Below are 24,569 nucleotides of genomic sequence, written 5' to 3' on the forward strand. Positions count from 1 at the left end.
AGTAAAAGATACATTGGGTTACCTTATACTCTTCTTTCTAATTTTGTATAAGTTTCCATTATATCAACAGGCTTCAGATCTTTAAAAAGGACAGACCTGTAAGTTTGTCAGGTGATATATGAGAAAGCTGTGACTAAAATAGCTTTAGATTAAAAAAAAGAATAGCCTGAGGGAAAACTAACTTGAATCCTATTTCGATTTGGCCTGCTTATTATTGTTTTTAATAATATACTTCAGTGGAGGACTGAAATTGAAAAACTTAAAAGACCTACATCTTACATACACTAAAGAATATTCTATTTAAACATAGCAGGCAGTCAAAATGACCAGGAGTGCACTATATAACCTATTTCTCTCTAGCACACAAGCCACATATCTTTATTTAGAGAATTTCCTCTAATTTTGTTATTCTTCATCTCTGTTCATGCTTCACTTTTTTTCTTTTTTAAAGATTTATAATTTTAAAAAATATTTTGTCAGAGAGAGCGGAGCGCACAAACAGTGGGAACTGCAGGCAGAGGGAGAAAGCAGGCTCTCCAGCAAGCAGGGAGCCCAATGGGGGACTCGATCCCCGGACCCTGGGATCATGACCTGAGCCAAAGGCAGACGCTTAACTGAGCCACCCAGGTGCCTCTAAGATTTATTTATTTGAGAGAGATAGGGAGAGTGGGGAGGGGGGTGCTGAGGGAGAGAATCTCAAGCAGACTGCCCCCTGAGTGTGGAGCCTGACTGGGGGCTCAAGCTCCTGACCCTGAGATCACTCCCGGGGCAGAAACCAAGTCAGACGCTCAGCCAACTGAGCCACGCAGGTGTCCCATGCTTCACTTTGTAATGGACCCATGCGGCACATAACTCATTTGAGTTTGATAATACAATAGTTACCTGTTATCAAAAAACAACATAAATGTCACTTTAGGTTGCCCAACTATTATGCCTGTGATACTAGGGGTTATTTTGTCATGGGAGAAAATAAAAAAACATAATGCCATCTTTTTCTAAAGGGAAAAAAAAAACCTTTCTGAAGGGAAAAAATTTTTTTTTCTAAAGGAAATTTTTTTTTTTTTTAATGTGACATTCTCCTTTAAAGGCGGGGAGGCAGGGGAACTAGTCTTAATCAGTTAATTGTTCGGCCAGCTGAAACATCCTAAAAATAAGTTCTAAACCATCCAGCAGTTTTGGACTTCTCAGGATAAAGCAAGCTGCAAAGAATGCTTCTCTCACTCTAACAAGAAACAGCTGGATGATACACAAAATCGTAACATTTTTTGAGCCTCCGATCGCTGAGGCTGCAAAGAATTCACGGAACCTGGGGGCGCCTGGGTGGCTCAGTCGTTGAGCGTCTGCCTTCAGCTCAGGTCATGATCCCAGGGTCCTGGGATCGAGCCCCGCATCAGGCTTCCTGCTCGGTGGGAAGCCTGTTTCTCCCTCTCCCACTCCCCCTGCTTGTGTTCCCTCTCTCGCTGTCTCTCTCTGTCAAATAAAATCTTAAAAAAAAAAAAAAAAAATTCACGGAACCTGAATTCCAAAGAGGGGTAATCCACTCCGAGGAGAGCCGGGACACACGGACCGTTTACCTCTGGCAGAACATGGCAGCATTGTGCGTGTTCCACAAACAGATAAAAACCCAGCTAAGATTTTAAACATTTTTAAAGGCCAGGCGTGGGCCACTGTTATCACTTTGGAGTGGGACTGGCTATTTAATTTGTGGGCCTTAGTGCCAAAGGAAAGCGTGGGAAACCTTGCAGAAAAAAGAAGAATTCAAGATGGTGACAGCAGAGCATTAAACCGAGCCTAAGGACCTTCTCAGTGTGGGTCTGTGGCTGATTGCGCAGGACACACGCCATGAAGCCAGTCCTGCCCCGGGGCCTCGGACGCAAAGGGGGTTTGCACTCAGCGGAAAGCTCTTCCCCACCAGCCTTCACCAGGTGTTCATGGCCAGGAGCAGGAGCGACGCAGGAGACCAGGGGAAGCCAACCCGGCTGCAGATGAGGTGCCTGGTGGGCTGCGGAGGACCAAGCTCAGAGCTCCTCTAGCTTGCCGGGAGCCTTCTCCCCAGTCTTAATCCATCACAGGCGGTTCGCCCAGTGACCACAGGACACTGGCAAAGATTGACTGTTTGGGGAGGAGCAGTAAAAGTGAAATCCATCGGCCGCTCTCGAGACACAGGGAAAGATTTATTGCTACTGGGGGAAGAGGAGAAGCAAAAACGTTCTGTTCCTGGAGGAGGGGCAGATAGGTAACAGGTGTTTGCCATTGCCGGGGGTGGCGCAGGAAACAAGCACCCTGGACCGACCCCAGGGAGAAGGCAGAGTTTGGCGGCCGCAGGTGGGAGGAGCGGGAATACTAAGAAAACCTCACCTCCGCAGCCGCAGCCCAAAGGGCCTGCCTGAGATGGAGGCTGATTTGGGACGATAAGGCGTCTCTTCCGCTCCTGCCGTGAGCTCGGCCCCGACCCCCGGCAACGGCAGGCTGCAGCTAGACACACAGGGAGAGAGCATGGAGGAAGACCCCCTCCCTGATACAGGTATGCGGGGACAACGGGAAGCTGAGGGGGCGGCAGGCACACAAAAAACCCTAGCGCTCCAAGCCCTACCCTGAGCTCAAGGTGATAGCAGCCCCCCCCGCCGTTAGTGGAACCGGGGGCTATGGGCTCTGAGTCTGAGGAGTGATAGAATTCTATACCTACCGGAAATATGTTTCAAAACGGAACATGTAAGACATACAAACGCCGAAGGAATTCATCACCAGCAGACTTGCCCCGTAAGAAATACTCAGGGACACCTGGGTGGCTCAGTCGGTTAAGCGTCGGCCTTCAGCTCGGTCATGATCCCGGGGTCCTGGCATTGAGCCCCGCATCGGGCTCCCTGCTCCGCGGGGAGTCTGCTTCCTCCTCTGTCCCTCACCCCACTTGTGCTCTCTTTCCCAAATAAATAAATAAAATCTTAGAGAGAGAAATATTCAAGTAAGTCTTTAAGGCAGAAGAAAAATTATACCACATGGAAGCATGAATTTACACAAAGGAATAAAGAGCACTGGAAATAGTATCCATTTACATGAGTGAATACAGCAAAGGTTTTCCTTGTATAAATCCCTTTAAATGATATCTATTGTTTAATACTTGTAAAAGAAAGATGTATGACAATAATAGCACAAAGTGCTAGGGGACAAAGGGAAGTATTCTAGAAAAGGTTCTTACTCTATACTACATGGTGTAACATCACTTGAAGGGAGATGTAAGTTAAAGATGGATACCACCAATCTTGAAGCCACCAATCCTAAAGCAACAAATCCAAGAATAATCACTAGTAAGACACTAAGGAGATAGGTGGAATAAAATATATTTAATCCAAAAGAATTATGAAAGAAAAGGAATGTATGGGACAAATAGAAAACAAATAGTAAGATGACAGATTTAAACCTAACCATACCAATAATCTCATTAAATTTAAATGGTTTAAATACCTCAGTTAAAGACAGTGTTTGATTGGATTAAAAAGTAAGGGCCCACTAGATGCTGTCTAAAAGGAATAGCGGTGATAGATAAATACCACCTCCCCCCAAACCTACAGCTAACATGAAATCCTGGTTGTCTTACCTAATGCAATATGAAACACATGAGAAAAGTCATCGGGGCGCCTGGCTGGCTCCGCCCCTAGAGGGTGTGACTCTTGATCTTGGGGTTGTGAGTTTGAGCCCCATGTTGGGGGTAGAGTTTACTTAAAAAAATTAAATTTAATTTTTAAAAAGTCATAAAGATCAGGAAGGAAATAAAAAGCTTTGTATTCACAGAAACATGATTTTGTAACAACAACAAAAAACCCAAAGCAGGGGCACCTGGGTGGCTCAGTCGTTTGGCGTCTGCCTTCCGCTCAGGTCACGATCCCAGAGTCCTGGGATCGAGCCCCGCATCGGGCTCCCTGCTCGGCGGGAAGCCTGCTTCTCCCTCTCCCACTCCCTCTGCTTGTGTTCCCTCTCTCGCTGTGTCTCTCTCTGTCAAATAAATAAAAATAAAATCTTTAAAAAAAAAAAAAACCCAAAGTAATTTTTTAGAGAGGGGGGAAAGGGAGAGAGAGAACAGATGAAGGGGCGGGGCAGAGGCAGAGGGAGAATCTCAAGCCGACTCCCCACTGAGCACAGAGCCCCATGACCCTGAGATCATGACCTGAGCCAAAATCAAGAGTCCTGAGCCACCCAGGTGCCCCCAAAATAATTTTTGATAAGTATAAGAATTAAGTGCCGCTGGTATGTCTACTGGATACAGGCATAATATTTTTTTTAAAAATCACTTATTTCTATTTATTATCAAACAATTGGAAAGTGAAATGGAAAGAAAGCGGTCATTGACAACAACATTTTAAAATCAAATATATGGCAGGGGCGCCTGTGTGGCTCAGTCAGTTAAGTGTCTGCCCTTCAGCTCAGGTCGTGATCTCAGGGTCCTAACTCAGGGTCCTCGAGGCCTAAGCCCTGAGTTGGGCTCCCTGCTCAGCGGGGAGCCTGCTTGTCCCTCTGCCTGGGAGCCCAGTTCATGCCCTCTCTCTCTCTCTCTCTCAAGTCAATAAATAAAAATCTCAAAAGAAAAAACAACCCACCCCAAATATATGGTAAGAATTCATCAAATATTAGTACATTGTTGAGAGAAATTAAGGACTTAAAGGAGGTGTATGTCATCTTCATAGACTGGTAGACACAATGTGAAAAATGTCTCTTCTCCCCAAAGTAATAGAGAGTCAATACGATCCTGGTGAAAATCCCACTAGGTTTTTTTTTTTTTTCCTCCATGTGTGAATATAGCAAGATGATTCTAAATTGGCTTATTGTAAAATATAACAAAATTTACCATTTTAACCTTTTGAAAGTATTCATTTCAGTGGCATAAAGTATATTCACAATATTCTGCAACCATCACCACTATTTCCAGAACTTTTTCATCATCTCAAAACTCTGTACCCATTAAATAATGACTCCCCATTGCCACCTCCTCCTTTCCCCCCAGGCCTGGTAATCTCTTCTATTTTGTGTCTGTATGAATTTGCGTATTTTAGGTATCTCATGTAAGTGGAATTATATTTGTCCTTCTGTGTCTGGTTCATTGCACTTAGCATGTTTTTAAGGTTCATCCATGTTGTAAAATGAATCAATTTCCTTTTTATGGCTGAGTAATACTGCCCTGGATGTATATACCACGTTTTGTTTATCCAGTCATCTGTTGATGGACATTTTGGTTGTTTCACCTTTTGGCTATTGTGAATAATGCTGCTATGAACATTGGCACTTAGTGTATTCTTTATAACATTTAAATGAGTGATTCAACTACTTTAGTGTGAGATAAGTAGACTGCATTTATTTTTGAATCAGTTCGATAAAGTCAAGATGCTCTAATAATCTGCTCATTGCTTCTGTTTTCAATTTATTGGCAAATATTATTCATAGACCCTCTTAATTTTTTCCCCTTCTGTATCTTTTTTCTCCTTCTGTATCTTTTATTCTCCAAATCCATGCTTTTATTTGTGCCTTCCTCTCCTTTATGTTTTATTAGTCTTCAGGGACCAACTTTTGTTCTTTTCTTTGGAAACTTTTATTTCTTTTGATAATTGCTGTAATTTTTTTTTTTTTTTTACCTTTTATGGAGTAGTAAACACTTGGCTCATAATTTCCAGCTTTTCCTTTATTACAATACAAGCATTCAGTTATAAATTTCCCTATAAATACTAGTTTGGTTGCATTGCACAAGTTTTATTTTGTTCTGTAAACAGTTTTACTAAGGTATAGTTTATATATAAAATTTTCCCATTTCAAGGGTACAATAAAAGATTTTTGGCTGGCTTAGTCAGTAGAGCATGTGACTCTTGATCTCGAGGGTTCTGGGTTTGAGCCCCATGTTAAGTAAGAAATTACTTAAAATCTTAAAAAAAAAAAAAAAGATTTTTAGGGAATGCAGCCATTCCCTAAATAGTATGGAGGTTCCTCAAAGAGTTGAAAAGAGGGCACCTGGGTGGTTCAGTAGGTTAAGTGCCTGCCTTTGGCTCAGGTCATGATCCCAGGGGATCCTGCTTCTCCCTCTCTCCCTGCTCCAGCTCCTGTGCTCTCTCTCTCTCTCACTCACTCAGTCTCTGAAATAAATAAAAAATCTTAAAAAAAAAAAAAGTTGAAAATAGAGCTACTCTACAACCCAGCAATTGCACTACTGGGTATTTACCCCAAAGATACAAACATAATGCTCCAAAGGGGCACGTGCACCCCAGTGTTTATAGCAGCAATGTCCACAATAGCCTAACTATGGAAAGAGCCAAGATGTCCATCCACAGATGAATGGATAAAGAAGATGTGGTACACACACACACACACACACACACACACACACACAGGAATATTATGCAGCCATCAAAAATTGAAATCTTGCCATTTGCAACGACATGGATAGAACTAGAGGGTATTATGCTAAGTGAAATAAGTCAATCAGAGAAAGACAATTATATGATCCTACTCATATGTGGAATTTAAGAAACAAAACAGGATCATAGGGGAAGGGAGGGGAAAATAAAACAAGACAAAATCAGAGAGGGAGACAAACCACAAGAGACATTTTTTTTAAAGATTTTATTTATTTATTTGAGAGAGATTGAGAGGCAGAGGAGAGGGAGAAGCAGGCTTCCTGCTAAGCAGAGAGCCTGACGTGGGGCTTGATCCCAGGACTCTGAGATCATGACCTCAGCTGAAGGCAGATGCTTAACTGACAGAGCCACCCAGGCACTCAGAGACTTATCATAGGAAATAAACTGAGGGTTGCTGTAGGGGAGTGGGGAAGGGGTAACTGTGATATGATGTAGTGAGCACTGGGTGTTATATAAGACTGAATCACTGGGGGCGCCTGGGTGGCTCAATCGTTGGGTGTCTGCCTTCGGCTTGGATCATGATCCCAGGGTCTTGGGATCGAGCCCCACATCGGGCTCCCTGCTCAGTGGGAAGCCAGCTTCTCCCTCTCCCACTCCCCCTGCTTGTGTTTCTGCTCTCACTATCTCTGTCAAATAAATAAATAAAATCTTAAAAAAAAAAAAAGTTGTAGATATTATACTTTTTTTTTAAAGACTGAATCACTGACCTCTACCTCTGAAACTCATACGCTATATGTTAATTGAATTTAAATTAAGAAAAAGTAAAAAATTAAATTAAAAATTAAAAGATTTTTAGTAAGTTTACCAAATGAAACGACCATGACCATAAATCAGGTTTAGAACATTTTCATTGTTCCGATAAGATCCCTCATGCCTAGGTAGTTACTTCCCATTCCCACTGGCCAGCCCAAGGCAACGACTAATCTACTTCTGTCCCTGAATTTAGCTTTTCTGGACATTTCCTATAAAAGGAATCATGTAGTTTCTCATGTCACCAGCATGTTGTGAAGTTCATCCATGTTGTAATATGTTTCCTACTAATGGTACTTTACCATTGTATGAATACAACTTTTCTGTCTATCCGTGCAGCAGTTGATGGACATTTAGATTGTCTCCAGTTTTTGTCCATTACAGTTAATGTTGCTATAAATATTTGCATAGTTGTCTTTGTGTGAACATGTGTTTTAGTTTCTCTTGGGTACATATGTAGGCGTGGAATTGTTGGGTCATAAGGTAATTTTACGCTTAGGCTGCCAAGTTTCCTAAAGGGGCTGCATCAGCTTACAATTTTTTATAGCTACATAAGAGGGCTCCAGTTTCTCTACATTCTCACCAACATTTGTTATTTTTTTTATTTTTATTTTTTAAAGATTTATTTATTTATTTGAGAGAGCGAGAATGAGAGAGAGTACATGAGAGGGGGGAGGGTCAGAGGGAGAAGCAGGCTCCTCGCTGAGCAGGGAGCCCGATGCGGGACTCGATCCCGGGACTCCAGGATCATGACCTGAGCCGAAGGCAGTTGCTTAACCAACTGAGCCACCCAGGCGCCCCCAACATTTGTTATTTTTTGTTCAAGTATAATTAATGTACAGTGTTATATTAGTTTCAGCTGTACAATAGAGTGATTCAACAGTTCCATACATTACTCAGTGCTCATCAAGATAAGTGTGCTCTTAATCCCCTACACCTGTTTCACCCATCCCCCCCCCACCTCCCTTCTCGCAACCACTAGTCTGTTCTCTGTAAATAAGAGTCTGGTTTTTTGTTTTCTTTTTTTTGTTTATTCATTTGTTTCTTAAAATCCACATATGAGTGAAATCATATGGTATTTGTCTTTCTCTGACCCACTTATTTCACTTAGCATTATACCCTCTGATGCATCCACATTGTTACAAATGGCAAGATTTCCTTCTTTTTGATGGCCAAGTAATATTCCATTGCATATTACCACGTCTTCTTTATCCATTCATCTACCAATGGGTATTTGGTTTGCTTCCATGTCTCGGCTTTTATAAATAATGCTGCAGTAAATACAGGGGTGCACATATCTTTTCAAATTAGTGTTTTCACTTTCTTTGGGTAAATACCCAGTCGTGGAATTATTAGATCAAATGGTAATTGTGTTTTTAGTTTTTTGAGGAATTGCCATACTGTTTTCCATAATGACTGCACCAGCTTGCATTCCCATCAGTTCCTTTCTGTTCACATCCTTGCCAACACTTGTTACTTACTGTGTTTTTAATTTAGCCATTCTGACAGGTTTAAGGTTTAAGACAGGTACCTCATTGTAGTTTTGATTTGCATTTCTGTGATGGTAAGTGATGATTGAATATCTTTTCATGTGTCTCTTGGCCATCTGTGTATCTTTCTTGGAAAAATGTCCATTCATATTCTCTGCTCATTTTTAATTTGATTTTTTTTTTTGTAATGAGCTGTTTAAGTTCTTGATATATTTTGGATATTAACCCCTTGTCAGATATATCATTAGTAAATATCTTCTGCCATTCAGTAGGTTGTCTTTTTGCTTTGTTGATGGTTTCCCTTCACTGTGCAAAAGATTTTTATTTTGGTGTAGTCCCAATAGTTTTTTTGGTTTTGTTTCCCTTGCCAAAGGAGACCTATCTAGAAAAATGTTTCTATGGTTGATGTCAAAGTTATTACTGCCTATGTTTTCTTCTAGGAATTTTATGGTTTCAGGTCTCACGTTAGGTCTTCAATCCATTTTGAATTTATTTTTGTGTACGCTGTAAGAAAGTGGTCCAATTTCATTCTTTTGTATGTAGCTGCCCAGTTTTCCCAGTACCATTTGTTGAAGAGACTGCCTTTTTCCTGTTGTATATTCTTGCCTCTTCTGTCATAGGTTAATAGAAGCAGGGGTTTATTTCTGGGTTCCCTGTTCTATTCTATTGATCTATGTGTCTGTCTTTGTGCCAGTACTGTCCTATTTTGATTAGTATATCTTTGAAATCTTGGATTATGATACTTGCAGTTTTGTGCTGCTTTTTAAAAAATTTTTATATGTTATGTTAATCACCATACATTACATCATTAGTTTTTGATGTAGTGTTCCATGATTCATTGTTTGTGCATAACACCCAATGCTCCATTCAATATGTGCCCTCTTGCTGCTTTTTAAAGATTGATTTGCCTATGTGGGTCTTTTGTGGTTTCATACAAATTTTATGGTAGTTTGTTTGAGTTCTGTGAAAAATGCTGTTGGTAGTTTGATAGGGATTACGTTAAATTTGTAGATTGCTTTGGGTTAGTAGGGACATTTTAACAATATTGGTTCTCCTAATCCATGAGCATAGATAATTTTCCATTTGTGTCATGTTCAATTTCTTTCATCAGTGTTTTACAGTTTTTGGAATACAGGTCTTTAACCTCCTTAGTTAAGTTTATTAAGTATTTAAAAATTTTTTTTAAATTTAAATTCAATTAATTAACATATAGTGTAGTATTAGTTTCAGAGGTAGAGGTCAGTGCATTTTATTCCTTTTGATGCAGTTGTAAATGGGATTGTTTTCTTAATTTCTCTTTCTGCTACTTCATTATTAGTGTATAGAAAGGCAGTAGATTTCTTTTTTCTTTTCTTTTTTTTTTTTTAAAGGACAGATACATTAGCTTTTTTTTTTTTTTTTAAGATTTTATTTATTTATTTGAGAGAGAGAATGAGAGACAGAGAGCATGAGAGGGAGGAGGGTCAGAGGGAGAAGCAGACTCCCTGCTGAGCAGGGAGCCTGATGTGGGACTTGATCCCGGGACTCCAGGATCATGACCTGAGCCGAAGGCAGTCGCTTAACCAACTGAGCCACCCAGGCGCCCCTAGATTTCTTTTTTCTTTCTTTCTTTCTTTTTTTTTTTTTTAAGTAGGCTCCGTACCCAGCACAGAGCCTGACACAGGGCTTGAACTCACAATCCTGAGCTCAAGACCTGAGGTAAGATCAAGAGTCAGATGCTTAACCAACTGAACCACCCAGGTGCCCCTGCAGTGCATTTCTTTATATTAACACTGTATCCTGTGACCTTACTGAATTTATTTATCAGTTCTAGTAGTTTTTTGGTGGAGTCTCTAGGGTTTTCTATATACAGTGTCCTGTCATCTGCATATAGTGAAAGTTTTACTTCTTCCTTGCCAATTTGGATGCCTTTTATTTGATTGCTGTGATTAGGACTTCCAGTACTATGTTGAATAAAAGTGGTGAGAGTGGACATCCTTGTCTTGTTTTTGATCTTAGAGGATCTTGTTTTTCCCTCTTGAGTATGATGTTAGCTGTGGGATTTTCATATATGGCCTTTTTATGTTAAGGTATATTTCCTTTAAACCTATTTTGTTGAGAGTTTTTATCATAAATGGATGTTGTATTTTGTTGAATGCTTTTTCTGCATTTATTGTAATGCTCCTATGGTTTTTATCCTTTCTCTTGTTGATAATGTATCATGTTGATTGATTTGTGAATATTGAGCCACCCTTGCATCCCTGTATTAATAAATTCCACTTGATTGTCGTGGATGATTTTTTTAATGTATTGTTGGATTCAGTTTGCTAACATTTTTTTGAGGATTTTTGCATCTATGTTCATGAGAGATATTGGCCCGTAGTTCTCTCTCTCTCTCTCTCTCTCTTTTTTTTTTTTTTTGGTTAGGTCTTTATCTGGTTTTGGTATCTGGGTAATGCTGGCCTCAGAATTTGGAAGCTTTCTTTCGTCTAGTATTTTTTGGAATAGTTTGAGAAGAGGTATTAAGTCTTAAGTGTTGGTAGAATTCACCTGTGAAGCCATCTGGTCCTGGACTTTCGTTTGTTGGGAGTTTTTTGATTACTGAGTCAATTTCATAGCTAGTAATCAGTCTGTCCAAATTTTCTATTTCTTCCTGATTCAGTTTTGGAAGGTTTTATTTTTCTAGGAATTTATTCATTTCCTCTAGTTTGTCCAATTTGTTGGCACAAACTTTTCATAATTTTCTCTTATAATTCTTTGTATCTCTGTGGTGTCGATTGCTATTTCTCCTCTTTCATTTCTGATTTGATTTATTTGAGTTTGCTCACATTTTTTTATGGGTCTCATTAAAGGTTATCAAATTGTTGATCTTTTCAAAGAACCAGCTCCCTGTTTCATTGATCTGTTTTATTGTGTTTTTAGTCTCTATTTCATTTATTTCTGCTCTAGTCTTTATTATTTTTTTCCTTCTATTGGCTTTAGACTTTGTTCTTTTTCTAGCTGCTTTAGGTGTTAAGGTTAGTTTGTTTACTTAAGATTTTTTTTGCTTCTTGAGGTAGGCCCATATTGCTATAAACTTCCCTCTTATAACTGCCTTTGCTGCATCCCAAAGATTTTGGAACATTGTGTTTTCACAACGTTACTTGTTTTAAGGTTGTTCCTTTCTCCTTTTTGCTCTCTTCCCTTGTGGTTTGATGGCTTTCTTTAGTGATATGCTTGGATTCCTTTCTCGTTGTTTTTTGCATATCTATTATAGATTTTTGATTTGTGGTTACCATTAGGTTTATACATAACATCCTATGCATATAGCAGTCTATATAAAGTTGATGGTCGCTTAAGTTTGAATCCATTTTAAATGGACTAAATTTTGGGGCACCTGGGTGGCTCAGTTGTTAAGCGTCTGCCTTCGGCTCGGGTCATGATCCCAGCATCCTGGGATTGAGTCCCACATTGGGCTCCATGCTCCACAGGAAGCCTGCTTCTCCCTCTCCCACTCCCCCTGCTTGTGTTCCCTCTCTTGCTGTGTCTCTCTCTGTCAAATAAATAAATAAAATCTTAAAAAAAAAAATGGACTAAATTTTTACCCTTTCCCAAAGTTTTATGTATATGATGTCATACTTTTATTTCCTGAGTCTCTTGACTGATTTTTATAGACATAATTGATTTTACTGCTTTTGTGCTTTAACCTCTGTACTGGTTTTGTAAGTGATTAATCTACTACTTTTATTATGTTTGTATTTACTTGTGAAATGTTTTTCCTTCCTAATTTTCTTACTCCTGATTAAGGCCTTTTCTTTCAACTCAAAGAATTCCCTTTAACATTTCTTGTAAGTCTGGTTTAGTGGTGATGAATTCCTTTATCTTTGGTCTGGGAAACTTTATCTCCCCTTCTATTCTGAATGATAGCCTTAACAAATAGAGTATTTCTGTTTGCAGGTTTGTTTTTGTTTTTTTAAGATTTTATTTATTTGTCAGAGAGAGAGTGCACAAGCAGGCAGAGGGAAAAGCAGGCTCCCCACCAAGCAAGAAGCCCGATGTGGGACTCAATCCCTGGACCCTGAGATCATGACCTGAGCCGAAGGCAGACGGTTAACTGACTGGGTCACCCAGGCGTCCCTGTTTGCAGATTTTTTCCCTTTCAACACTTTGAATATATTATGCCACTCCCTTCCAGTTTGCAAAGTTTCTGCTGAAAAATCAGCTGATAGCCTTACAGGGTTTCCCTTGTATGTAACTGTTTCCTCTTGTTGCTTTAAAAAATCTCTCTTCATCACTGCTCTTTGTCATTTTAATTATTGTGTGTCTTGGTGAGGACCTTCTTGGGATTGATTTTGTTGGGGGCTCTCTGTGCATCCTAGATCTGAATATCTGTTTCCTTCCTCAAATTAGGGAAATTTTCAGCTATTGTTTCTTCAAATAAATTTTCTACCCCCTTTTTCTATCTTCTTCTGGGATCTCAATAATGTGAATGTCATTACACTTGAGGATATCACTGAGTTCTCTTAACCTAGTCTCATTTCTTATTATCCTTTTTAATTTTCCCAGTTGTTGTCTGCTGCTTTCCAACAACCAACCTTCCAGATCACTGATCCATTCTTCCACTTCTAGTCTACTATTTATTACATCCAGTGTATTTTTAATTTCATTTATTAAGTTCTTCGTCTGTGATTAGTTCTCTTTTATGTTTTCTATCTCTTTGTCAAGGGTCTCACTGAGATTCTCCACTATTTTCTCAAGTCCAGTAAGTATCTTTATGACCATTACTTTGAGTTCTCTATCAGGCATTATTGCTTATCTCCATTTCATTTAGCTCTTTTGTAGTGATTTTTTTCCTGTTGTTGTTGTTTTTTAAATTTGGGTCATATACTTTTTCTCTTCATTTTTTCTAACTCTGTGTCTGTTTCTGTGCGTTAGGAGAGTCAGCTATGTCTCCTGCTTTTGAAAGTTATGGCCTTATGAAGAAGTGTCTTGTAGTACCCTGCAGTGCAGTGTCCCATTCACCAGAACCTGGTGCTTCATGGGTGTCTCCTGTGTGTATTGCACCCATCCTATTGTGGTTGAGCCACATTTGCCTTCAGTCCAAATGGTTGCAATAGCGCTCTTTGCCTGTTGTGGGCAGAGTTTGTTTCCTGTATTGTTAAGGGGCCAGTATGGGACCACCTTGGGTTTGCAGTTGGGTGGTGTCAGCAGACAGAGCAGATGCCTGCCCTCAGCCTGTTTGCTGGGACTGCAGTTGCACCTAAGTGGAGGGTGGGCTCCCTGCATTGTTCCCTGAGAGGTTATCGTTGATGTGTGGGACCTGCAGTCAGGCCAGATGTCTGTCCCCAATCCACTGCTGGTGCTGCATTGGAGCTGGTATGTGTGGTTATCTTCCCCACTCTCCAGGGCAAGACTCACTTGGGAATTGTGTTGGCTACTATGGGGGTCGTTTGCAGAAAGAGACGTCAGCTACTCTGGAGAGACTCCTGCCAAGTGGGGTAGGTTGGTTGGGGCAGGGGCTGGAGAACTTGGGGACAGGGTGCACAGTGTTAGCAAGTTAGGTGGCGAGTGGTCATGCTGGTTCCTACTGGTGTATGTCTAGGCTGGGTGTGGGGGAGGGAAACGGTGCCCATCAGCTCTTTTGTTCTTGGAGAAGTCTCCTAAAGATCTTTTCCCCTCCAGTACACATTCTGAGATTAGTAAATAAATTGTCTTCCCATTTACTCCAGGTATTTTTCAAACTCCTGCTTCTATGCTATATCTCAGCAGGATTGTTTGTTTTACTGTCTCTTTAAGGGCAGGCACTCAGTTTCCTATTCCCTCCAGCTTTCCCAGAGCCAAACCTGCTGATTTTTAAAGTTCCCAGTGTTAAGACCCACTAATTGTAAGAACTGACAAAGTTAATCCCCTCTGGTTTTCAAAGCCAAATATTACGGGAAGTCATCTTCCCAGTGCAGGTGCCTTGTGTCTGGGGTGTATGGTGTGGACCTTCCTCTCCCTTTTTCGTGCTTATGATGTCCCTCCCATTTGTGGTTGATCTCACTGGTTAGTTTTTTCCCTCCCTGCTGGTTAGTTTGATTCCCATCCGGGACTCCACCTTTCCTACCATTTTTTTTCCATGGGGGTCTCCTCTCTATGATTAACTACGGAGAGTCTGTTCTGCCAGTCTTTGGATTGTTTTTTGGGTTAGTTGCACTGATGTGGCTGTTATCTAGGTGTATCTGTGGGACGAGGTGAACTTAGGATTTTCCTACTCTGCCATCTTCCCAGGCTTTTTTGGCAACATTTGTTATTCATAAATAAGGGCGTATTTGTTATAGCCTTTCTAATGGGTGTGAAATACCTCAATTGTGCTTTTAGTTAACATTTCCTTAATGACTAATGATGTTGATCTTTCATTTATGTACTTATTAGCCATCAGTATAGTATGTCTTCTTTGATGAAATGTCTATTCATATTTTCTGCCCATGTTCTGATTGGGTTGTCTTATTATTAATGAGTTTATCAGTTCTTTGGAATTCTAGATACAAATCTTTTATTAGATAATGTGTTTTGAAAATATTTTCTTGCAGTCTATTGTCTTTTCATTCAGTTCTATTTAAGCACAAATGTTTATTTCCTAGGTCTAGTTTATCAGTTTAAAAATTTTATGAACCTTTCTTTTGATATCACACCTAAGAAATCATTGCCTAACCCAAGGTCTCAAAGGGGTTCTGTGTTTTCTTTTTTCTTAAGATTTTATTTTTAAGTAATCTCTGCACCCAACATGGGGCTCAAACTCCTGACCCTGAGATCAAGAGTCACATGCTCTTCTGCTTGAGCCAGCCAGGCACCCCAGGGTTCTGTGTTTTCTTAACTTTGTTTCAGCTCTTATGTTTACGTCTGATCTGTTGTTAGTGAATTTTTGTTTACAGTATGAGGTATGCATCTACATTTGTCCTTTTGTAGCATGTGGATATAGAGTTGTCCTAACACCATTTATTGAACAATCCTTCCGTCAATGAATTGCCTTACCACTTTTTCAAAAGATAACTAACTATAAATGAAAGGATTTATTTCTGGACTCTTAATTTTGTTCACTGTTCTATGTATCTGCATATACCTATACTACGCTGTCTTGAAAATTATAGTTTTATAGTAAGTTCTGACATAGGAAAGTGAATGTACTTGTTCTTGTTTTTCCAAATTGTTTTGGCTATTGCAGATATTTTGTCCACACATTTAAAATTTTATTTTTCATAACCGGTTTTCTAAATTCTATTTTACGGAATTTAAAAGTTCCTTTATCTTTGACCTTAATTCTTTAAATTTCAAAAAGAATAGGTACTTCTGAAAATTTTTGCCTTTTTTTAATAGTTTCAAGTTTTTATTTAAATTCTAGTTAACATATAGTGTAATATTAGTTTCAGTAGAGAGATTCATCACCTACATATAGCACTCAGTGCTCATCACCATGAGTGCCCTCCTTAATACCCATCACCCATTTACCACATCCCACCACTCACCTCCCCAGTAACCCTCGGCTTGTTCTCTAGAGTTAAGAATATGTTTTATGGTTTGCATCTCTTTTTTCCCCATGTTCATCTGTTTTGTCTCTTAAATTACATGACTGAAATCATGTGGTATTTGTCTTTCTCTGATTTATTTCACTTAGCATATACTCCATCCATGTCATTGCAAATGGCAAGATTTCATTCTTTTTTATGGCTGAATAATATTCCATAATATATATTCCATATATGTATATTCCACATCATGGATATGATTTTATATATACTTTTTTTTTTTTTTTTAAGGAAGGCTCCATGCTGGGTTTGAGATGAAGAACTGAGCTGAGATCATGAGTTGCATACTTAACCAACTTAGCCATCCAGGGGCCCCATATACCGCCTCTTCTTTATCCATTCATCAGTCAGTGGACACTTGGGCTCTTTCCATAATTTGGCTATTGTTGATAGTGCTGCTATAAACATTGGGGTGCATGTGTCCCTTTGGATCAGTATTTTTGTATCCTTTGGGTAAAAATCTAGTAGTGCAATTGCTGGATCATAGGGTAGTTCTAGTTTTAACTTACCTCCATACTGTTTTCCAGAGTGGCTGTATCATTTTGCATTCTCACCAACAGTGTAAGGTTTCCCTTTCTCCACATCCTTGCCAACATCTGTTGTTTCCTATGTTACTAATATTAGCCATTCTGATTGGTGTGAGGTGATATCTCATTGTAGTTTTGATTTGTATTTCCCTGATTTTGAGCATCTTTTCATGTGTCTGTTGGCCATGTGTACATCTTTGGGGAAAATGTCTGTTCATGTCTTCTGCCCATTTCTTAACTGGATTATTTTTTGGGGTGTTGAGTTGTGTAAGTTTTGTTTTTTTTTTTTTTTAAGATGTTTATTTATTTATTTGACAGAGAGAGAGACAGCGAGAGAGGGAACACAAGCAGGGGGAGTGGGAGAGGGAGAAGCAGGCTTCCCGCTGAGCAGGGAGCCTGATGCGGGGCTCGATCCCAGGAGCCTGGGATCATGACCTGAGCCGAAGGCAGACGCTTAACGACTGAGCCATCCAGGCACCCCAAATTGTGTAAGTTCTTTATAAATTTTGGATACCAACCCTTTATCAGATATATCATTTGCAAATATCTTCTCCGCTTCCAAATGCTGCCTTTTAATTTTGTTGTTTCCTTCTCTGTGCAGAAGCTTTTTATTTTGATGAAGTCCCAGTAGTTAATTTTAACTTTTGTTTCTCTTGCTCCCCTTGCCCCTGGAGATATATCTAGTAAGTTGCTACAGCTGATGTCAAAGAGGTTGTTGCCTGTGTTCTCTAGGATTTTGATGGTTTCTGGTTTCACATATAGGTCTTTCATCCATTTTGAATTTATTTTTGTATATGGTATTAAGTGGTCTAGTTTCATTCTTTTACATGTTGTTGTCCAGTTTTCCCAACACCATTTCCTGGAGACTGTCTTTTTCTCATTGGATATTCTTTCCTGCTTTGTCAAAGATTAGTCGACCATATAGTTGTGTGTCCATTTCTGGGTTTTCTAGTCTGTTTCATTGATCTATGTGTGTTTGTGCCACTACCATACTGTCTTGATCACTACAACTTTATAATACAACTTAAAAGTCCAGAATTGTGATGCCACCAGCTTTGGTTTTCCTTTTCAACATTCCTTTGGCTATTCAGGGTCTTCTGTGGTTCCATACATATTTTAGAATTGTTTGTTCTAGCTCTGTGAAAAATGCTGGTGGTATTTTGATAGGGATTGCATGAAATTACATGTGTAGATTGCTTTGGGTAGTATAGACATTTTAACAGTATTTTTCTTCCAATCCATGAACATGTATTATTTTTCCATTTCTTTGTGTCCTCTTCAATTTTTTTCAAAAGTGTTCTATAGTTTTCAGAGTACAGATCTTTTACCTCTTTGGTTAGGTTTATTCGTATCGTATGGTTTTTGGTGCAATTGAAAATGGTATTGATTTCTGCTGCTTCATTATTGGTGTATAGAAATGCAACAGATTTCTGCACATTGATTTTGTATCCTGCAACTTTACTGAATTCATGCATCAGTTCTAGCAATTTCTTGGTGGCGTCTTCTAAATTGCATTGTAGTCAGAATTTGGTGTCCTATCAATTTTTGAAACTTGCCTTAGGGCCTAATAATTGCCAATTTTTATAAATGTCCCATATAAATACTGGACAAGAATGTGTGTGTATTCTGTTAGGGCACAGAGATCTACCCATGTCTATTATATCTTTTTTTTTTTTTTTGAATGAGTGCATGAGAATGGGGAGCAGCAGAGGGAGAGGGAGAGAGCATGGAGCCTGACATGGGGCTCGATCTCACTGAGCCACCCAGGTGCCCCTCTATTATATCAATCTTATTAAAATGTGTTATTAAATACATCTTTCACTTAATAATAAAGAAATGAGTTGAATTCTGCCATTGAGATGAAAACTTGTCAACCTGATTTCTCAGGATTTTTGCTTTTAACATAGGCTATTTTGGTATGTGCAGACAAGTTTAAAATTGTAAGTTAACTATTTGTATTCATCTTCTGTTCTTAAATTTTGTCTCAAAGTCCATTTTATCTTTTTTTTTTTTAAGATTTATTTATTTTTTTAACAGAGAGACAGCGAGAGAGGGAACACAAGCAGGGGGAGTGGGAGAGGGAGAAGCAGGCTTCCCGCCGAGCAGGGAGCCCGATGCGGGACTCGATCCCAGGACCCCGGGATCATGACCTGAGCCGAAGGCCGAGACGCTTAATGACTGAGCCACCCAGGCGCCCCTCAAAGTCTATTTTAATATTAATATAGATATAGATATTTCAGGTTTCCTTTGATTAGTATCTTCTTGGTCTATTCCATCTTATTTTCAACATATCTGACTTTGCTTTTGGTATGTGTCTTGTAATCAGGATATAGCTGGATTTAAAAAATCAAATTTGACCCTCTTTTACTAGAGAACTCTGTCCATTGTTACTGAGATATTCTACCATCTTGTTTTCTTCTACAAAGACTTAAAAAATTTAATTTTCTCTGGTGTCTTCCACCCTCCCACACTCACCCTTAACACTGACTCTGTATTTCCCTCCTCTACTTGGAATTTATGTTACATATTAGTAATGGTGCTATTACTATACTATTTCTACTAAACTCTCTTTTGGGGATTCTTATTTCTAGAGCAATGGATAAAGATAAAATATATTTTGGCTTTTAAAAGATTCTTCCTAGCTACAGAATGTCCTACAGTTTTAGCACACACTCCATACTTGAATACATTAATACAAACTACCTAGTAAAATGTTTAGAAATAAAAATGGTTTTATGGTCTAAACGTTACCAGCCTACTGTCTGAGGTTTTCTTCTGAATATAAGCCTTACACAAAGAACATTACACTTAAATTACCTCAACACAACTGTTTATCACAGGTCAAGAGATTTTATTTTTTTAAGAGGTTTTATATCAAGTGTCAAAATAGCAGAACTTTTCATTTAAAGCATACCTCAGTAAATCAATTTTTGTTTAAAATGGAAAGTTTATTTGCTCAGTACACCAAATAGGATGCAAGCACTGTCATGACAAATATACAGAAATATGCAGATCAACATAAAACAGTAATTTAGTTTAAATGAAGGGAAACCTTTTTAAATGTTATGACAACATACTCCCAAGAATCTTTTCTTCAGTTAATTTAACTATACATTTCAATAAAATAAAGGGTAATGGATTAAGTGGAAGTTAGCTTGTGAATTTTTCTTAAAAATAAAACCCCAACTCTATCAATCCATGCCAGTTAAACACTATAACTAAAATTTCCAAATAAGTGCAAAAGGAGATGAAGGAGTTAGTTACCTTTTTTGCTTGAACAGTCCAGAGGAAAATGGTTACTACAAATACAGCAGGCAAACTGTTAAGACTGAGCGATCTAGAACATAGTGTTGTACTAAATTTCAGTCTCAAATTGTGCTAAATGCTCATCATTAATATGGCACATTTTGGTCCATGATATGGTTTAATGCCAAGACAGATCCCAATTTGTTACAGAAACACATACATTACTGTTGCTTTTTTTGTTTTGTTTTTAAATATATATATTTTAAAAAGCCAGGTATACTTCCACATACAAAGGCAGGGTTTTCCCAGGAGGAATTTACAGGAAGTAGTCTGGGGTGCGCCGGGTAACATGAGGCTCTCCACGACGAGGTGCTGGGTCAAACTGAAGGCTATAAATGGCGAAAAAGAAAGCAAATAGTTAAAGGATTTGAATTTGCAAGCAAATGAATAAATAAGACATAGTAGTAGAAGGGGCAGTATTGATTTCCCACTTTTACTACGTTTAGGACTGGAATAATCCATGGCAAGTCACTGCAGGTGCGTTCTTCCATAAAACTATCTCACAGAGCTACGGTGAAAATTGAAGCAGACAAAATGTCTGGTTCGGTGCCTGGCATAAAAGATTTGCAACATAATTATCAGCTGAATGAAAGTTGTAAGAATGGATGTTTGTTTTGCTCTAGATTTAGGGGAAAGCATTTAGTCTTTCATGATTAAGAATGACATTAGGGGCACCTGGGTGGCTCAGTCGGTAAAGTGCCTTTGGCTCAGGTCATGATCCCAGGGTCCTGGGATGGAGCCCATGTCGAGCTCCCCACTTGGCATGGAATCTTCTTGTTTCTCTTCCTCTGCCCCTCCTGCTCATGCTCTCTCTTAAATAAACTTTTTTTTTTTTTTTTAAGAATTTATTTATTTGACAGAGAGAGACACAGCGAAAGAGGGAACACAAGCAGGGGGAGTGGGAGAGGGAGAAGCAGGCTACCCACAGAAGAGGGAGCCCGATGCGGGGCTCGATCCCAGGACCCTGAGATCATGACCCGAGCCAAAGGCAGATGCTCAACCGACTGAGCCACCCAGGCGCCCCTTAAATAAATAAAATCTTAAAAAAAAAAAAAATGGGTGTTAGCTGTGGAGTTTCTGCAGATGACCTTTATCAGGAAGAGGAAGTTCTCTTGACTAGTTTGCTGAGTATTTTTATTATGAAAGTGTGCTGGATTTTGACAAATGTTTTTCCTGGCTTAACTGAGATGATCAAGTGCTTTTTTTGTCCAATGGATTATTGCTTTGATTTTTCATATTTTGAACCAACTTTGCCTTCCTGGGATAAATCACAGTTGGGTCACTGTGTATAATCCTGTTTGTATATTACTAGATTCAGTTTGCTAATATTTTGTTGCAGATTTCTGCAACTATAAGCATAAAGAGTATTGGTCTGTAGTTTTCTTAAATTATCTTTGATTTTGGTATTAGGGTAATATAGACTTCAAAGAATACATTGGGAAATGATCCCTCCTATTCTATTCTTAGTTTCTGTGAAAAACTGGTGTTAATTCCTTTTTAAACTTTTAGTCATTTCATCAGTGAAGCCCACCGGGCTTGGGAGCTTTTCTTTGTAGGAAGTTTTAAAATATTAATTCAACTTTTTCACTTGTTACAGGTCTATTCACATTTTCTGAGTCAATTTTGGCAGTTTGTCTTCCTAGGAATTTGTCCATTTTATCCAAGTTACCTAGTTTCTTGCCGTACACTTATTCATTATATTCCCTTGTAATTCTTTTTACTTCAGTAAGGTCTGTAGTGATTTTGGTAATGTGAATCTTCACTCATTTTTGTTTGGCCAGTCTAGTTAAAACTTTTCAATTTTGTTGAAAAGAACCAACTTCTGGTTTTGATTATTTTTCCATTTCACTGATTTCCTTTTTATTTCCTTCCGTATGTTTGCACTGGGGTTTAGGTTGCTCTTCTTTTTCTAGGGTCCTTAAAATGTTAGGTTACTGACTTGAGATCTTTCTAAAAATCTGATTTTTTTTTTTTTAAAGATTTTATTTATTTATTTGAGAGAGAGAGAATAAAAGACAGAGAGCATGAGAGGGAGGAGGGTCAGAGGGAGAAGCAGACTCCCCGCTGAGCAGGGAGCCCGCAGGATCATGACCTGAGCCGAAGGCAGTCGCTTAACCAACTGAGCCACCCAGGCACCCCAAAAATCTTTTTTTTTTTTTTTAAAGATTTTTATTTATTTGAGAGAGAGAGACTGAGAGAGAGAGCACATGAGAGGGGGGAGGGTCGGGAGGGTCAGAAGGAGAAGCAGACTCCCCGCCGAGCAGGGAGCCTGATGCAGGACTCGATCCAGGGACTCCAGGATCATGACCTGAGCCGAAGGCAGTCTCTTAACCAACTGAGCCACCCAGGCGCCCCAAAAATCTGATTTTTTTTTTTTAAAGATTTTTTATTTATTTATTTGACAGAGAGAGAGACATAGCGAGAGCAGGAACACAAGCAGGGGGAGTGGGAGAGGGAGAAGCAGGCCTCCTGCCAAGCAGGAGCCTGATGTGGGACTCGATCCCAGGACCCTGGGATCATGACCTGAGCCGAAGGCAGACGCTTAACGACTGAGCCACCCAGGCGCCCAAAAATCTGATTTTTAATACTGGCACTTACAGTTATATATTTCCCTGCAAACACTGCTTTCATTGTATCACATAAGTTTGGGCACATTCTGTTTTTATTTTTATTCATCTCAAAGTATTTTCTAATTTCCCTTATGATTTATTCTTTGATTCAGGTCATTTAGGAGTATGTTAATTTCCACATATTTACACATTTTCCAGTTTTCCTTCTATTTTGATTTCTAATTTCATTCCATTGTGTTTGGAGAACATATTTTGTATGACTTCAATATTCTTTTTTTTAAAGGAGGAGCAGAAGGAGAGAGAGAATCTTAAGCAGGCTCCATGCCCAGTGCAGAGCCTGACATGGGGCTTGATCTCATGACCCTGAGGATCATGATCTGAGCTGAAATCAAGAGTTGGACACTTAACTGACTGAGCCACCCAGACACCCCTCAATAGTTTTAAGTTTACTGAGGCTTGGGTTTATAGCCCAGCATATAGTCAATCTTAGAGAATGTCCCATGTGCATTTGACAAAACTACTCTGCTACTATTGGGTGGAATGTTCCATAAATGTTAAGTTACAGTACTTCTCAAGTCTTCTATGTCATTGGTGATATTCTGCCCAGTTCTATTATTAAAAGTAGCATAATAAAGTCTCCAACTACTGTTCAACTGTCTATTTCTCCCTTCAATTCTGTTCATTTTTGCTCCACAGTTGTGTTATGTTTATAACTGGTATATTCTCCTAATGCTTTGACTCTTTCATCATTGTGAAATGTCTTTATGTCTAATAAACAATTTTTATTTTGAAATCTATTTTGTCTATTAGTATAACCAGTTCAAGTCATGTGGTTGCTGTTAGCATGGTTATCTTTTTCACCTAATTTACTTTCAACCCTTTTGTTTTTAATCTAAATTATGCTTTCTGTAGATATCATAAAGCTGGATCTTTAAAAACAAAAAATCTGACAATTTTTGCCTTCTGATTGCATTACTTAAACCACTCACATTTAATATTGATATGACTGGCTTTATACCTGCCATTTACTTGTTTTGTTTCTTGGTTCCCACTTTAACTGTTTTTTTATTAAAAGCATATTTTCTAGTGTGCCTTTTAATTCCTTTAATAACTTGTTATTTTTCCTAAATTATTTTATTATTGATTGCTTGAAAACTTACAATACACAACTTACAGAATTCTGCAGATTTATAAATTCTAGTCAATTAAGAGAAATTAATTCCTATATAGTAAGCGCCTTTCCATTTCCTTCTTTTGCTACTGATGTTATGTTAAAATCCCCAAAATACATTGTTATAATTACTATTTCATACGATGTCATGCCCTTAAAGCTGAGAAAGGAGAGCAAGTGTGTACAGATTTTGTTACATTAACCTGCTCATTTTTATTTTCTTCATATTCTTCTTTTGGATTCAAGTTATTAGTTAAACACACATACACGACAGTCATCGTAAATGAGAGTATAACTGCATCTTCTTAACGGATTTAAAAACAACATGGATGTATTTGTAGTACAGCTGAATTTTTAAGAAATGTAACAGACAAAAGAAGAGCCAAGAAAAGCCTTCCTGGGATCACAGTCAACATGGGGAGACAAGACGACTGTGCACATAGCTATACCCACACAGGAACAATTAGAGTAGCAGTTGGGGCATTCTTAAAAACACTCCCAAGCCACACACAGACTATGCTGGGTCAAAGAGTTTACCTCCAAAATTCATGTCCGTTCAGAACCTCAGAATGTGACACTATTTGGTCTTTGCAGATGTTATTAGTTAAGGTGAGGTCATACTGGATTAGGCTGAGCCCTAAATTCAATCTGGTGGTATTCTTTTCTTTCTTTCTTTCCTTTTTTTTTTTTTTTTTTTTTTCTGAGAGAGAGAGACGATGAGCAGGGAGGGGCAGAGGGAGAATAAGAGAGAGAATCTCAAGCAGGCTCCAGGCTCAGCATGGAGCCCAACATGGCGGCTCTACCTTACGACCCTGACATCATGATCTGAGCCAAAAT

The 24,569-nt window shown here is 38.9% G+C and overlaps 1 protein-coding gene across 1 annotated transcript in view; it reads right to left on the reverse strand.

Moving 5' to 3' along the window:
• Nucleotides 1-19,515: 19,515 nt before the first annotated feature.
• The window catches only part of PPP2CB (protein phosphatase 2 catalytic subunit beta), a 37,197-nt gene continuing 32,143 nt past the window's right edge, over nt 19,516-24,569 (reverse strand). Inside the window, exon 7 of the mRNA XM_006731638.2 lies at nt 19,516-20,320. Coding sequence (XP_006731701.2) covers nt 20,248-20,320 — 73 coding nt within the window. The 3' untranslated portion in view covers nt 19,516-20,247. The remainder of the gene's footprint in view (nt 20,321-24,569) is intronic.

This window comes from Leptonychotes weddellii, chromosome 2, assembly GCF_054177405.1.
Source record: "Leptonychotes weddellii isolate Sample4059 chromosome 2, ASM5417740v2, whole genome shotgun sequence".
Classification (NCBI taxonomy): domain Eukaryota; kingdom Metazoa; phylum Chordata; class Mammalia; order Carnivora; family Phocidae; genus Leptonychotes; species Leptonychotes weddellii.